Source organism: Melopsittacus undulatus, chromosome 3 (genome assembly GCF_012275295.1).
Source record: "Melopsittacus undulatus isolate bMelUnd1 chromosome 3, bMelUnd1.mat.Z, whole genome shotgun sequence".
Lineage (NCBI taxonomy): Eukaryota > Metazoa > Chordata > Aves > Psittaciformes > Psittaculidae > Melopsittacus > Melopsittacus undulatus.
In genome coordinates this window covers 117,123,384-117,139,312 of record NC_047529.1, presented here as the reverse complement: position 1 = coordinate 117,139,312, position 15,929 = coordinate 117,123,384, and the positions used below count along the sequence as shown (strand labels likewise).

The 15,929-nt window shown below is 42.4% G+C and overlaps 2 protein-coding genes and 1 long non-coding RNA gene across 5 annotated transcripts in view; 2 read left to right on the top strand and 1 right to left on the bottom strand.

Annotated features, from left to right (window-relative positions):
• The window catches only part of TRERF1 (transcriptional regulating factor 1), an 83,373-nt gene extending 76,531 nt beyond the window's left edge, over positions 1 to 6,842 (top strand). For all 3 annotated transcript variants that reach the window (XM_034060569.1, XM_034060570.1, XM_034060568.1), the window contains 5 exons: positions 542 to 630; positions 1,871 to 1,984; positions 2,212 to 2,400; positions 2,820 to 3,028; positions 3,655 to 6,842. In XM_034060569.1, coding sequence (XP_033916460.1) covers positions 542 to 630; positions 1,871 to 1,984; positions 2,212 to 2,400; positions 2,820 to 3,028; positions 3,655 to 3,973 — 920 coding nt within the window. In that variant the 3' untranslated portion in view covers positions 3,974 to 6,842. The remainder of the gene's footprint in view (positions 1 to 541; positions 631 to 1,870; positions 1,985 to 2,211; positions 2,401 to 2,819; positions 3,029 to 3,654) is intronic.
• LOC117435916 (uncharacterized) lies at positions 6,402 to 7,679 on the bottom strand. Its single transcript, XR_004549458.1, has 2 exons — positions 7,579 to 7,679; positions 6,402 to 6,678 (listed from the first exon to the last, which is right to left on the bottom strand). It is a non-coding gene; the product is annotated as an uncharacterized lncRNA (long non-coding RNA).
• A 107-nt stretch (positions 7,680 to 7,786) lies between these two features.
• On the top strand, positions 7,787 to 14,525 carry MRPS10 (mitochondrial ribosomal protein S10). Its single transcript, XM_005144601.4, has 7 exons — positions 7,787 to 7,848; positions 10,888 to 10,946; positions 11,047 to 11,116; positions 12,224 to 12,363; positions 12,809 to 12,917; positions 13,974 to 14,063; positions 14,340 to 14,525. The coding sequence occupies exons 1-7, from the start codon at positions 7,813 to 7,815 to the stop codon at positions 14,424 to 14,426; spliced, it is 591 nt and encodes a 196-aa protein (XP_005144658.2). The 5' UTR covers positions 7,787 to 7,812; the 3' UTR covers positions 14,427 to 14,525.
• Positions 14,526 to 15,929: the final 1,404 nt, after the last annotated feature.

The following is a 15,929-nucleotide window of genomic DNA, read 5'->3' as shown; positions in this document are numbered from 1 at the left end:
CAAGCCATGCAAGTGAAGAGCTGCCAAAGGACCCTGTAAGAGTTATGGAGAATAAAATAACAGGTGACTTCCATGTAGTTGAATGTAAAGTGGCATGTATGCGAATAGGCAATACAAGCTTTACATATACAATTGAGCTCTGTGGTGATACTTCTCAATTAGAATGAGACCTTGGGATTGCAATGCTAGTTTTATGGAAGCATCTGCTCTGCATTTTACAGCAGCTAAAAAAAAACCCAAGTCAAATGTTAGAATAGAGAACATGATGATACCACTGTGCGAGTCTGCATTGCTTCTATGTGGAGTATTATGCACTGTTCTGCTCCCTTCCTATCTATAGGTTTGCTTTAGTAGTGGAGGAGATTCAGAGAGGGACAGCAGTAATGGCCATGAGAGGACTTGAGGACTAAGTCAGTACAGCCATACTTGTATTTGGGTGGCAGCACATGCCTGAGGTTTTCCAGTCTCTGTTTCAGACACGATGTCAGCGTAAAGATAGTGGGGTTTTATCATTTATAATGAATTCACCCTTTTCTTTAAGGCTCTGACAAATGGACACATCAAGAAAGGAGGCTGTTCAAAGAGGCACTGTCCACCTACAGCAAAGATTTCATATTTGTACAGAAAATGGTAAGGTTATTTCTGTTCAACCAGTTGGGGTTTCTTCACTGTATTCTGTTCCCCTTCATTTACCCTCCAGTGCCAGACCAGCTCCTTGCAGGCACAGAGCCAGCCATGGTTATGAGAGCTCTGACAGGAGTAATATCTGCAGCACAGTAAAAACCAGATAGAAACAAATAAATCAGACTTGTTCCTCTTGTTATTACATGTGAAAGTCATCCCACCTGGATGCTCAGGCGATGGCATTGGGTGTGTGGAACAAGCATGGTGTTCTGCTGTCATCCCTGTGTTCTCTGGCAGCCTGTTAAAACATACCTGAGTCACTAGCATGGAGCTCTGTGCCAGAAAAGGTTGAAGCCTCTTAATAAGGCTTTGGGCTTAAGTTACATGTTCTCAGTCATTTTCTGACTTAAGTCTGGAGAATCCCAGAGAAATGAAATGAAGCTGAAATAGTCACCACAGATTTGACTGGTAAACAGTAACTAAAATGTTACTCTACAAGAGTATTCCTGTTGTAGTCAAACTGGTGGGTTGTCTTCTCCATATGAGTGTTTGAGAAATAAAGCCTGCCTTTTAGTATACACTGACCAACTCAATATATTGAGTTTCCTCCTGTACTGGGCACTGGTGAGGTAGGACTCTTGCTTATTAAGAAAAGCCAGCATTGTTTTGCACAAGCCAGTATCACATTACTGTTGTTCTGACCTGATTTCGGGCATCTGAAGGAAAACAAACACTTGCACATTAGGTATTTGGAGGCACATTTACATCCCATACCCAATATCTGCGTTATATATTATACGTCCTTCTTAGTGTCTTTCAACTCCAGCATCCTGGCCTGGATCAGCACCAGTGTGTCAGCAGGGCCAGGGCAGGGATTGTGCCCCTGTGCTGGGCACTGGTGAGGCTGCACCTCGAATCCTGTGCTCAGAGAAGAGAAGGCTCAGGGGGGACCTGATGGCTCCCTACAAGTGCCTGACAGGAGGATGGAGCCAGGAGGGGCTGGGCTCTGCTCCCAAGGAACAAGGGATGGGACAAGAGGAAACGGCCTCAAGCTGCACCAGGGCAGGTTTAGATGGAGCTGAGGAACAATTCCTGCCCCAGAGGGTGTGTGCCATGGGGCAGTGGTGGCCTGGGAATGGTTGGACTTGGATGATCATGAAGTTGATTCTATGGTTCTATATTAAAATTGTGTTGAGTGAAAGCAGAACATTGGGATTGGACTATTTCTGCCATTACTTACCTGCAGGTTAAGTCTAAGACGGTTGCACAATGTGTGGAATACTATTATACCTGGAAGAAAATCCTGCGTTTGGGACGGAAGCACAGAACACGCTTAGAGAAGAGGAGAGAGGAGTGCATGGTGAGTCTAAAACTATGTAAGAATATCATTTGATAATTGTGCTCGTCCTGTTGGAGGAGGAGTTTGAACTGGATTATGTAGGTCTGCTCCCTAGTTCTGAATTCAGAGGGAAACCTGGAAGCACGCTTGATTAAGCAGCATGATGTTCCAGTGCTATGTCCTGCTATCCAGCACTGCCTGCCTTTGGCCACATTTCTAGTATCTCTTACACACACTTTAACTTTCAGACAAGTGGAGAGGAAGAGGTGTTAGAGGAAGATGAGGACATTGAAGAAGACAGGAAGGAAGGGAGAGAGATGCAGAAGTCTCCTGATCCACCAGCCATCCCTCTTGTTGGACCTATAGATCTGCCTGCCCTTCAGAGTCTTTCACTTTCTTCGTCCTCCTTCATCTGTGAAATGCCAAATTGTGGTGCTGTACGTGTTTGTTGTATTTAATAGTGGGGTGTGTTTGCATGCTGGTGAAATCGGGGCTTTAGATTATTGCTGGCTGGTGATATCCCCTGAATCTCTTTAGACAAATTATTTTGCCTGCTTTTAAATCCCAGCCCACAAAACACAGGCAATATACAAGTGAATCCCGAGTTGTTGTATCAACAGAAACACTGTATGGTGACAGCTCTGATTGCCTTTTTGCTATGCAACTGCAGTAATAGGATGTATCATCACTGGTTTGCTTTATTATGACTAAGTTTCTTTAACTCCAGTGGGATATAGGTGAGAGTAAGCAGCACTGACCAAGTGGATGGTACATGTTAGAGGTGTGCGGTTGTTCTACAGTCAGCAGCATTGCTTGGGTTTGATTTCCTGTCTTCCCCCACCCCTCTCTCTGCCAGGTGTTCAGCTCCCGTCAGGCACTGAATGGCCACGCTCGCATTCACGGGGGTACAAACCAGGTGCCCAAGCCACGGTGCACCATGGCAGGCACGAAGCAGAAGTGTGGTACGCAGAGCGGGTACTGCTCCATCAAGAGTTCACCTGCCCACAGCACAACGAGTGGGGAGACAGACCCAACAACCATCTTCCCTTGCAAGGAGTGTGGCAGGTAAGTGCAGAGAACTGCACTATCACATTTGCCCATTTATTTTCCAGATGAATAGTGTTGCAGCAAGCTCTTTATTTCGCTCTGATGGTCTCAAAGGAACAGGTAGTGTTACCAAAACCCTCAGATGGGTTAGCAGGAAATTTTGGGTGTTTTGGAAACTTCACAGTATTTACTCCAATATTCCTGAATCCATTTACCTGCTAGAATGTCTGTATTTGACAGTCCAGCTTCCTGCTTCATCACACGCTTGCATATGACAGTGGTCACTTTGTTTCTGTGCTTGAGTTTGCCCACCCTAACGTGGGATTCCTTCCCGTTGTCCTTGTTGTGCAGGGCTGCTGTGAAACAAAAGACAGGGAGAATTAGGATGTGCATAGACACTGAAGCAAGTGTGTGAGCTACAGAATACCTCTGGCAGTAGGAGTAGTTCATTTTGATACTGCCAGGATGTATAAATCTGGTAGTCTGTCCCTGAAATTCTCACCGTGGCATTGCAGACTTCACTGACTTCTATTTCAGGACAAGGAAGCAAATGTACTGATAGGCTGTTGAGTCTTTTTTGGCTCACTTCATCAAAAGGAATGCATTTTTATCTGATTTTTTTCCCTTATTCCCTTCAAATTTAGGGTGTTTTTCAAAATCAAAAGCCGCAATGCTCACATGAAGACTCACAGACAAGAAGAACAGCAGAGGCAGAAGGCTCAGAAAGCTGCTGTGGCAGCAGAAGCAGCAGCCGCTATTGCGAGAACTACTGGGCCAGTTGGGCATGGTTTGATCCCTCTGGATCACATGAGTTTGGTTAAACACGTTGGAAGTGTGGGTGACATTGACGATGATGTTGTTCAGGAGCTGGGTGATGTCATGGAAGAGAATGAAGTCATGGATGCTGACCTTTTGTTGGATGATGAAGATGCAGATCTACTGCAGGATGATGCTGAGTTGTAAATACATGTGTTGGATAAAGACATCTACTGAGCACACCCTGGATGGATCAGTCAGGAAACCTGGACTGCTCTTTTACTCCCCACTGATTGTAAACTACCTGTTGAAATGATAATCCTTCTATCCAGGTCTAGAAAAGAAAACCAACAATCTGCTTCCCCCCCCCCCCTTTTTTTTCTATTAATTTGTGTTTTGGAGGAAAAATAAATAATTGGTACAAATATTCTTATAAGGTGTTTTTATCTGGGCTCATTTTGCTGATAACTTCCAAGGCCACTAATTACAGAAGTTCATGGTTCTGCTATCACTTCCCTCCAGATGGTCCCGGTAGGATGGTTAGTCTTTAACTCCTTCCAAGTTTCCTTTTACCCCAATTACAAGAATGATCTTCAGGCACTTCTGATGGAGCATTTCTCTTTTTGCCTATACTGGATCACTTCCAGCATCTTCTAGAGACTAAATGTCATCTCTGTTAAGGAGATAATTACATTCTTTGTGCTGTCATTTTAAGGGAGGTGGAGGAAAAAAACCTATTCTGATTTAACTGTGAAATAATGACAGGAGTGACTGTATCATCTGCAGTATCGCAGTCCTTTTTCAGTTCTGTCTTGCCTTAATGCAGACATGTTAGGCAGTTTGCAAAAGCACTGGTTACACTGTACATTTCAGAGCTTCCATTTTAACAAGGTTTTGATCTGCTGCTTCTAAAATGACCTAATTTGAGGATTGCAGAAAGATGATTGTAATGTGGTTCACATCCTCTGATGGGAACACTGAATCAGGAACACTGCCTTGGGAATCAGATTGCACTGGAAATATATGTTGCTGTGACAATAAATCACACTGCTGAACAGCCAGCTCGGTGGTTTAGGAGAGCAGTGCAGGAACTTGCTCTCCCACCAGGCAAATACAGGGAGACATTCTTGCCCATGCAAGAGATTGGAGCATATGCCTTCAAAGCATGTCAGTTATTGTAGGCATGAGCTGTTATTCTTGTGCCATTTTTAGTCCTCTTTACATCAAATTTGAGCACTGTTTTTTTAGTAAAACATACTGCAAAGGTGAGTTGATGTTGCTGTTTCATTACTGTTTTTCCTCCCTTAGGTTCATGCTGGGTGTCTGACACCATTTATATGAATTTAGATTTGGTCCTCTAAATAGGATCTCAAAAGAATTGTACAGTGCAGAATGAAAGAATTAAGGAAGTATTAAAGTTAGGTTTGAGTGGACCTTTAATTACACAGTATGAATACCAATTGTAGAGCTTTCACAGGTAGCAGCACTGATTTTCTTGTGAATTTTGCACAGTTAGAAGAGTATTGCTAACTTTATAAAGTATTTTATAAGACTGATTTCAGATCTTCCAGATTTCAGGGTCATTTGGGGTTTTTTTTATGGGTTTGGTTTTGTTTTATTGGGTTTTTTTTTTGCCACATTCCTAACATCTTGAACAGAATCTTGAGAGATGGTGGAGCTTATTTTCTACTTTCTTCCTTGTATAACTATGCAAAATGAGGGTAAATCACAGCACTTTTGTATACTTCAGAAGCTTCAAACCCGACAGGAATCATTGGCAGAGAGGTGCCTTCTCTGTCAAAGCCAATTATGTGAAGCCAAATGACCTGAAGTTTCTACTTAAGGTCGAATGTTCTTGATACTAAGGAGCAACCCTTCAGGAGAATGGAAATCACTTCCCAGTTTCTGGTTAGTGAAGTTCCTGTGCACGTGGTGTTTGCTTTAGTGCTTTGGGGGGTCGTTCCAGAAGGTTGCTTGGTGTTGACCAGCGGGTGAATTTCACTCCCTCTGGGATGTATGGGATGATGTTCTCAGTTACTGTACCTGTGAGCTTCAGGAGGTCAGGCAGCCGCCTGTTTCCTTCCTGAACTGCCAGTCAGCAGGCTCTCTAGCTTGCTCTTCCTGTCCTTCCTGTTTCACCTTACCTTTACAAGGGCCACGCCACCCAGGCTCTGCAGGCTGGGTGCTCAGCTGTATGCTGCCAACCAGAGCCACTGATAATACATTTCCACTGATAATAAACGGAGGCTTTCATGAGCAGTAACTTGTGGTGGCTTTTAGGAGCCTGTATTAGAAACCACTGGGCAGAGCCCACTCTTTCTCTTCCAATCTGGTATCATTTTGAGCATCTAAGGGTCTTTGTGAGAAAGGCTGCTACACTGGGAAATGGAAATGTGTTTTTCAGGTTCCCCTGTTAATGGTAGGGGGAAAAAAAGAATGTTTAACAGTGTGATAATTGAAGTCACTCAGAGTTCTGCATAAAGCACAGAGTGAAATACAGTAGAAACGTGGGCTTGATTCTGAAGAGCAACTCTGTATTAAAGGATCTACAGTGGAACTTTTCTACCATCAATTGGACAGGTATCTGTGCTAAACAAGAGTATATATAACTATATATACACATATATATGCCTGGTTCTGTAACATTTATCAGGTGCTGGTTTATTGCACAGCCAAGAAGATAATAGAGCAACGATGACCAAAGAAGTTACTCATAAAGACAAAAAAGTGCACGATTTAGGCCTCAAACGTTGACTTCATTATCCTTCAGTGTTGCATTGGCTGATGTTAAACAGATGCTGTTCTGCCTCTTTGTAAGTCGAACATAGTTTTGTTTTAGGAAACCTGTTTTCTTGTTGCTGGTTGATGATGGAAAACTGTTCACTATTGAACCGAGTCCTCTTTGATAAAACCTGTACATAGAGAAAACATATTTTATGAGAAAAATCTTATTTTCAATATTTAAGTGTTATTTTATTAGCAGATGGTTGTAAATATTTTAGGTGCTTCGGTGTAAAAAGTGAACTGTAATTTTAGGTGGCGGAGGAAGTAACAAAATAAAACCCTAATAAAACCACCCATTTTATAGAGCTTGTGATTTATGCTGCTCTCAGGGGCCTGGGGTTGCTGTTTGACTTGCACACACCTTCAGTTACTGTGGACCTGGATCTGTGTAGTAGGATGGTTTAGGGTTAGGGTTAGTATGTTTAGTATGTGAATTATGTTACTATGTGAGTTAGTATGTTTATCCCCCCTTTTAAACATTGGGTACTGATCAGAACCTGTGTTGTATGTACTGTGATTTATATGAGTAAAGAGAAAGGGGTTGATAGGACATCTCCAGTGCTTTGGTACAATACGGTTGGCTGTCTCATCAACACACTTATAGAATCATAGAACTTCTATAACCTTTATTGTTTAAAGTACTTTTAAGGGGTGGGGGAGGGCTGAAAATCAGTGCAGTTGTTTTACAAAGGGTTCCTGAATATCTACAGGCAAAAAGAAATATATATATATATATATATATATATTTATATAATCTGTACGTGTAACAAAAAGGGGGTTGAGAAGACATTTCCAGTCACTTTTATACTTGGGTAAATACAGAAATACAGTTCACTGCAATAGGCCTGTATTTTTAAGAGGGGGGGGGGTGTAAACACTATACATTTATATATATAGGTAAATACTATACACATATATACTCTTTACCTCTGTACAGCCGGGTGGGCACGAATATACCTGTAAGAACGAGCTATGGTAAAACATGGTCTCAGGGGGAAGAAAGTCGAAGGATCCGATCTACCCCTCACCCTCAGCAAAGCCCTGCCCCGGGGTGGGAAAAGTCCTAACGATTCCCAGTTTCCTCCCTCCTGGAAAACGGGATGGAATGGAATGGGATGGGATTGAATGGGATTAAATGGGGTGGGATGGGAGGAGGAGACTGCGCTCCGCATTGACCCCGCCTCAGTACCGGCGGTACCGGATAAGGTCGCTCTTTGCTTCCGGGGCACTCGCTATGGTGGCCGGGTTGGGGCGGAGACAAGATGGCGGCGGGGTGTCTGTGGCGGCGGCTGTGGCAGGTGAGGTGGGATGGGGATGAGTGTGCCCCATTCCCGTTCATCTTCATTTAGGGTATTCACGCCCGAAGGGAACAAGGAGCTGGAGCAGCTGCGGGGCTGAGAGCTCCGGTGGGGCAGGGGAGGTGGCATGGGGCTTCCCTTTGGCTGTGGGAGGGTTGGGGTTTGCAGTGTGGGGATGCGGTTCTTCCCCTCACTATCGGTGTGGCAGGTGCTCAGCAGTGTGTTCTGCAGCATGGGTTTGCGGCAGGCAATGTAAGGGGTGGGGAATTAGAGGTAACTTGGAAGTCATAGGATCCTAGAACAGTTGGGTTCAATGCTCGCTTAGTCCAGGCCTTTTAAATGCTGGGTGCAGATCAGAACCTGTATTACATTGACTGTGATTTACAGGTGTAACACACACATGGAAACAGACAAAGCCCACCTGTTTCTAGTCTTGAAGTTTCAACTTTAGAAGCTATAATGTAAAAGAACATTTCTTACACTACCAGTGTTTTCTGCTGGTTTTGTTTTCTGACAAATGGGGATGTTTTTTCTACAATGGGGATTTCCTGTTCATTTTCTGAAGCCCTAACCTCTTTTCTTCCACATATGTGCTGTGTTCTGGGCTTGCTTACCTGTCAGGCATGTGTCTCCCTGGGTACTCCAGAATCTGACACCCAGACAAAATGAAGGCTATTTCGCATTAGGAGAGGGGTAATTTTGTTCTGTGCAAGGCCTTGTTTCATGTAGGAGATGGAGTTCTTGAAGTATTGGAGTCTGAGTGTCTTTTTTACCTACTATGATGGCCATTAGCAAGAGTGCATCAAGTACATTTGAACCAGGGAATGAAGGAAGCTGATAAAATAACCCAGCACAAGAGGGATGTGGAGCTGTTGGAGAGAGTGCAGAGGAGGCCATGGAGCTGCTGTGAGGGCTGGAGCAGCTCTGCTCTGGAGCCAGGCTGAGAGAGCTGGGCTGGGGCAGCCTGGACAAGAGAAGGGGAGACCTGAGAGCAGCTCCAGTGCCTAAAGGGGCTGCAGGAAACCTGGAGAGGGGCTTGGGACAAGGGATGTAGGGACAGGCCAAGGGGAATGGCTTGAACCTGCCCGAGAGGAGACTGAGCTGAGCTCTTAGGCAGAAGCTGTTCCCTGTGAGGGTGCTGAGGCGCTGGCACAGGGTGCCCAGAGAAGCTGTGGCTGCCTCATCCCTGGCAGTGCTCAAGGCCAGGTTGGACACAGGGGCTTTAAGGTCCCTTCCAACACAAACCAGTCTGGGATTCTATGGAAATACACTTTATTGCCTGCTGAAAGCCATCTTTACTACGCGGGGTACTCATCATGTCATGTTGTCAAAACTTGCACAGGGCACCTCTAATCTAGTTTAGGAGAACTTTTTGTTTGGTGTGCTTACCTGCATAACTAGTAACAAAAGGAGATGACATGTTGGGAATACTGTGCACAGTCATGGAATGTTGTAAAGGCTGTAGTATGTGGGATAGAACATCATTATGCTTTGTTTTATTCCTGATCATGTGATAAAGACTGAAATTCTTATATCCAAAGTCACATAATACAATATGATATGAGTGCATACCTTTGCATACAAGTGATAAATCCATATCACAAGGTAAAGCAGTTAGAAGTAAAGTAATACACAGGAGAGACTGTGTACACACAGACGCACACAAAAAAGAGGGATACTGCTTTTAAGTTAAATTCCAGCCAGTAGTCTTACATCTGTCATCTGGGGTCAGGTTCTGTGCCGTGTCCTTCGCTCACAGTTGCCCTACACTGAATGCAGTCTGTTATGCTCATGGGCCTGTCTGCTCCCTACAGTGATGCCAGCTGATGATGTTAGTGTACTTCATATTGGTGGTGTATGAAAGGGAGGCAGTGCTCTCACTTCAGAGACAGAGGATTAAGGTGTGGAGAACAAGATAATTTTATCAGGTGTGTTTTTAAATGTTAGATATTAAGGCTCAAGTAGTTCCCAGTGTGAACTTTGAAGCATTTAGAATGGTCATCGACTATAGTGGCAAATGTTCAGTACTCCTGAAGTTGCTTATTGTGTCATGCACTTAATGTAACACCAGCACTTGTCTGTGAGCATCTGAATTTGGAAGGCTTACTTAAGGGGAGACATTGAGCTGTGCTCTCCAGACAAGAGGCTGCTTTGTAAATGGGAGACTCTTCCTGCTGCCATCTGCCTTATTGGATGCAGAATCTGTGGGATAAATAGGGCACAAAGATCTCAGAAAACACTTCCATTAACTGCTGATCTATAATTAATATGGAATGCATACTGGGGAAGATACGGGACCTAACAGCATCATATAGTTACTCATATCCATGAGCTACTAAATTGAGTTTACCTGGAAAAGTGTCAATTTTGGCTGCTTTCTGATGTTTTGATCATCCAGCCACCTACATAACTAATGTGTGGGATATGTGTCTGCTCTCTTTAAGCTGTGACTCTGGCACCTGTTAAATAAGAGTACCAAGGGGCTGGCTAAGTAGCTAATTTTGCTTCAGCATTCTGCTGCAGCCCTCAGTTTCTCTTAAGCAAGAGAGAGTTCTGCTTCCCCCCCCCCCCTTTTTTTTTTCTTCCCCTTAAGCAGTCTGTAACTTTGCCAAATTGAGAATTAGTGGAAGGGAGCTGGAAGCCACATAATGTTCAGAAGGGAGCCATTATTCCAGTATGATAGGCAGTAATGTTACATCTTGATTAACAGTTGTATTCCCCTTTTAACACAGACAAAATAATGTCATCTTTTAAATATGCCTCATTTACTTGTTAGAAGGTTTTAAGTGTTTTCTTCAGAAGAACAAGTTTTCAAAACCACAAGGCACTTTCTGTGGCCCTTAATGTGTTCCCTCTTCTTAGGTGCTGTTGTATGCTAAAATACATTCCCATACTTCTATTTTCTGCTGTTTTCTGATAAAGCAAACTTTCTAGTTTGTATGCCTAGGAATGTGTTATGCTCTGGTGTGCAAAAATGTATTCTTTAATAAACCTGTATTAACCAGCTACTTTACAGCATAACCTATTTGTTTCATACAGGGATCAGCTTTTCCTGTCAGTTATGCAAGCAGAATTATGCACAAGCAGTGTTTTCTTCCGTAAGTATAAAAGACCCTCCTTTCTGCCTCTCATCCACAGTCCCGAAAAATACCCCTTTTTAACAACTTACTTTATGCTTTCCCATTACCACATTTGTAGAAACTCCAGCTTGGGAGCACGGCTGGCTGGATCCCATGTTGATACACAGGAGCCTAAGACTAATCCTTTGGTAAGTGTTTTATAGAGTGGTATTTTGGATGTTGGCTTAGTAATAAAGAGGGCAGACAGAAAAACTCCCTTTATTGCAGCTTTTTAACGTTCAGTCTTAATGATGTCAAATTTGCCATAAAGAAAGAAATGTAGATTATTGGTATTTGAGATTTCCCCTCCCTTGCCCAGCAAGATTCTGTAGCCCACAGTTGCCTCTGAATCACTGTTCTTGTTTTCAGTGCAGCTGTAGCTCTGTGAAATACTGTCTTTTTGGCCACACTCAGTTCAGTGCCTGCAGCATCTTAGGCTAAGGCCTTTGTCTCTGGCTTGGAAGCTGGGAGCCCAGGGCCAAGGAGGTGGGAAGTTCATGAAGGCATGAGATGAATGAATGCCTTGACTTTGAGGAGGAGGTCAGAAACACACGCTCAGTCTGTATGACATATGCAAGCCAGCCACAAAGTAAAGGCAATACTAGATCTAAAGTACACACCCAGCTTTCCTACTGTGTCTAGTACATGCTGGATTTACTGTGCTAAACTGTAAACTGGGAGTAAACCTATGGGACAATCTGTGCTTCCTGCACACAGCAAGGTTTTTCAGTAGCCCAGGCCATCAGAAATTGAAAGTCAAAAGAACTGTAACTTACAAACTGACTTAGTAAATTGAGACTTATGGTTACTGTTGGTAATGGTCTGGTTACTGTTGGTAATGGTCTAGTTACTGTCCATATCCAAGAGAAGTCTGAGAATTTCAGGTATGCTCACGCTGCTGTTTAAAATACAAATGTTGCTGCTCCAGAGTTGCTTTAACACCGAGTTTCATTCTTGCCTTTGCTAGTGTTATCCTCCTTATCTGGCATTCACTTCCTTTTTCTGATCAAGAAATCTAATCTAAATGTTCAGAGGTTGGGTAGCTCTTCACACTTCTGTTTTCCCTGATAAGAGTGAGAACTGGTCCATCTAGGTATTACTGCCAGCTTTTTGCAGATGAACTAAAATAAGCAGCTAGCAGTGGGGGCTTTTTCCTCTTTTACAAATGGGGCACCCAGGCTAAGAAAATGTGTGGGGCAGGTGTCAGCTAAGGAGAGCGTGGAGTGATAACTTGTGTCTGTTCTTTCAAAATGCAGGTCTCTATTTCAGATGAGCCAGAAATACTGTACAAGAGATTATCCCTTCTAGTGAAAGGCCACGATAAAGCTGTGTTGGACAGCTATGAATATTTTGCAGTGCTTGCAGCTAAAGAACTTGGCATCTCTATTGAAAAAGTGTAAGTAACTGATCTGTAGAGGGATGTGGTGTCAGACACTTCTTACATCGCTCCTGTAATTCAGGTTCTGTGCTTTTTTCAGAGGAAACAACTGTAATCTGACATCTTTTCTCAGATTATGAGTCTTACACTTCTTAGATGGCAGTACAGTGATGAGAAAGCAGCACTCTGCACTGCAATAGTAGAAGTGCATTTTAACTACGTGAAGGGTGTTGACAGTACTCTAAGTATATTTGGCAGTGCTGTAGCTTCCCTGAACTAATGTTGGTTAATACCCAAGTATTAACCATACCCATGTGGGTTAATTATAAACTTACCAGTGTCTAATGCTTCCTTGTAAATCTTCTAAATAAGAACAAGGATTTCAGCGTAATTGTTCAGATAATTTGTATTACTTTATATAAAGTAAAAAACTACATAAAATGACATTTTGTGCTTTGTTCAGATATAACCCTCCAAAGACGATAGAACGATTGACGCTCTTAAAATCTGTACATATCTACAAGAAGCACAGAGTTCAGTATGAAATGAGAACACATTACCTGTGTTTGGAGGTAAGGAAGGTCAAAAAGAGCAAACCAAAGTATGTTCTAGGAACACAATTCAAACATGTTAATAGATGTTAGCTCAGGAGTGAACACAAACCTCCTGGTTACTTGGGTTGGGGAGGAGAGTGCAAGGAATAGCATAGAAGATCTGACCTAGGTATAGCCAAATGTAACACAAGTTATTCTGAATATACAGCCAACATAATTTTTTGATTAAAAGGCTGATTGTGACATCTTAACAGCTGAAGGAATGATTAAAAAAAGGTAGACTGGAGGGTTATCAGTATGTTTTATGTTCTTGCTGTCCAGGAATCAGTGGGATGAGAGCAAGATGCAGCTAAATCATTGCCATTGCTTGTCACCAAGGGTTCTCTTCTTCATGAGTTTGTCTTATGCTTTTGAAAATGCGCAGCTTTGCCATATGCCAGCATCATGTGGTAAACTAGAGCTGCGTGGGGGAAATACAAGAAAGGAAGTGTGTATAAACCACCAGCTCTATGGCTGATGACACAGCCTTGTGTATGGTTTAGAATGCAGCTGTGGTCGGCTTTCTTAGAAGAAAGGTTTACTGCCTGTATTTTGTGGTTACTGGGTTTCTTACTGTAACAGTGCTTAGCAGAATGGGACCTCAAGTCCCCAGACATTCATGCAGTACAAATGGCTGCCCACAGACCATAAGCACTGGCTTTGCCATCCAGGAGAAACTGTAAAATCAGTAATTCACTAGAATTCTGGAGTCACAGGATTTCTACTAAGCATGAACTTTGAGAGTATACAGAAGCCGGTAATTCTTGCATAACCTGTAATTAATGTTATCTGATATGTGCAGTGTTATGATTCACCCCTTCCATCGTAATTAGTGCATTGTGGAGTGAAACAACTACTTCCTACTTGTGTGAGAGTTGTGAACAGCTCAGCTGCCTCTGTTCAGTGTTATGGCAGCTGCCATCCTCTAAGGTGTTTGGTCCCATAACAAGAGCTGGAGAGGCTTGGGCAAGCTTTGTATTCTGTTTGTAATATTAATAATAGCAGCTCATTAAAAGAGCATTACTTCTGTTTCAGTTAAAATACATAACGGGCAGTACTGCTGCAGTTTACTTGGAGTATGTGCAACGAAACTTACCCGAAGGGGTGGCCATGGAAGTAAAAAGGGTAAGTTTCCACCTCACATTATTAACTGTTATGAAACTACGTCCAGGTGCAAGTACCAATAATTACCAATGTCTGTAGCATCAGCAGAGGAAATGTGGTTAGTTTGGAAGGAACATTTTTCCAAACTATTGGAACAGGAGAGAGGCTGCATTGCTTGAAAACGTCACTAGGTGGCATTTCTAATCTGGTGCCTATCTCAACACCAGACTAAATAAAGCAAAGTAGCTAGGTGTTAACCCATTGGTATAATATACGGTTATTTTGCTTCCCTTTTAGACTAAGATAGAGAAAGTACCTGACCACGTTAAGGAACCAGTTTGGTATACAGCACCTCAAGTAGAAGAAACTCAAGTCAAGTCATGAATTTACCAGGTACTTGGCTCCATTGCTGCTGAAATTAGTCACTTCTATCAACTTAATTTACTGAGGTGGTCTACTGTTAAATAAAAATTCTTTTATAAAGTAATTAATAAACTCTTGTTTCCTCAAGTTACTCTTGATCACAACTCCAGTACTGTAGACTGAGCAGCTGTAAAGTGAAGAAGTTTGTGCTCTGTGATCAAGAACTATGGTCATCTATAATATGTCTGTAGAAAGTGAAAATTTGGTTTTATTTGTTTCATATATAACTATATATATATATAAAGTGCGTGTGTGTATGTATATACACAATATATAGATAAAAATCACAATCTCCTTTTAATACTAAATGGTTTCTGAAGTCTGAAGTACTTGCAGAATCCACTTCATGTTTGTGCAACGTTTAATGTTTCATGACAGTCAACAGTCAATGTTGCTGGTATCACTCATGATAGAGAGGAAGCTGACGGAGCATACAGCTTCTTTGTATGTTGGGAAAAGCCAGTGTGCTTTCAGAGTGATCTCTGGACCTTAACTGTGTTTTCAGAGCTGTAGCTAACTGCCATCGCAGGGCATCTCCACCCTGAGAAAGCAGAATGACCTGTGCAGCATCTGCTGTTACAAACCAGTGTTTCCTAACAGTGCTGTTTCCTAACCCCACTAGGGCACACTTCTCAGCGATACGTTTCCCTGTGTGAAACTTCCCTTTCTAGGGTGTGTTCCTTCCCTGCTTCCTCTATCTCCCCCTTCACATTTAGGTGTTTCCTAAAACATAACAACATATTTGTCTTTATCTCTACTTGTGCATTTGTGTAACACTGTAACTGCTCAATACATTGTCATCGTCTTTTGCTATCCACTAATGTGGATTTTTGACTTTCACAGCATGGTTGTGATCCTCATTTACAAAACTTTGGATAAACTATTTTCATTCTTCTTTTCCCATTCTTTTAACTCATTTCTCCAGTTTTGCTTTCTGCCATCTCAGGAAGTACCAGCAGCAACACTCCAATCATTGCGTTAGGTCTTGTCTCAACTCATCTTTCTGCCTGCTGAGCTGACCATATCATCTCATTTTCAATCACAACATTTTCAGTTGATTTTTAGAGGATGCTAATAAAAATGCCATGCTTCATACCACTTACAAACATCAGTATTTGAACATGCTGCGTTGTGTTCTTGCGAGACATCCAAAGCTTAAATTTTATTTTATATTTTTATATTTTATACCATTTTCTCTTATTTAAAGGGTAAGGCAGATGACCTAAACTACTTGTATTAACAGAAAGAACATGGTTCTTTTCTGAGTGGGGTTACTCACAGTTAGAAGACTGCTTTATAGCCATCCTCCAGCTTGTAAGGGTAGGTGTCTAGCACTATCTGCTAGCATGAGAAAATGCTGTCCCAAGGGTCATAGCAAATAGATGCCATGTAAAGTTGTTGTTACAAAAACCCACAGAGTGGTAGCAAATACTAAGAAAAGTATCATGAAAGCAGTTGGCAGAT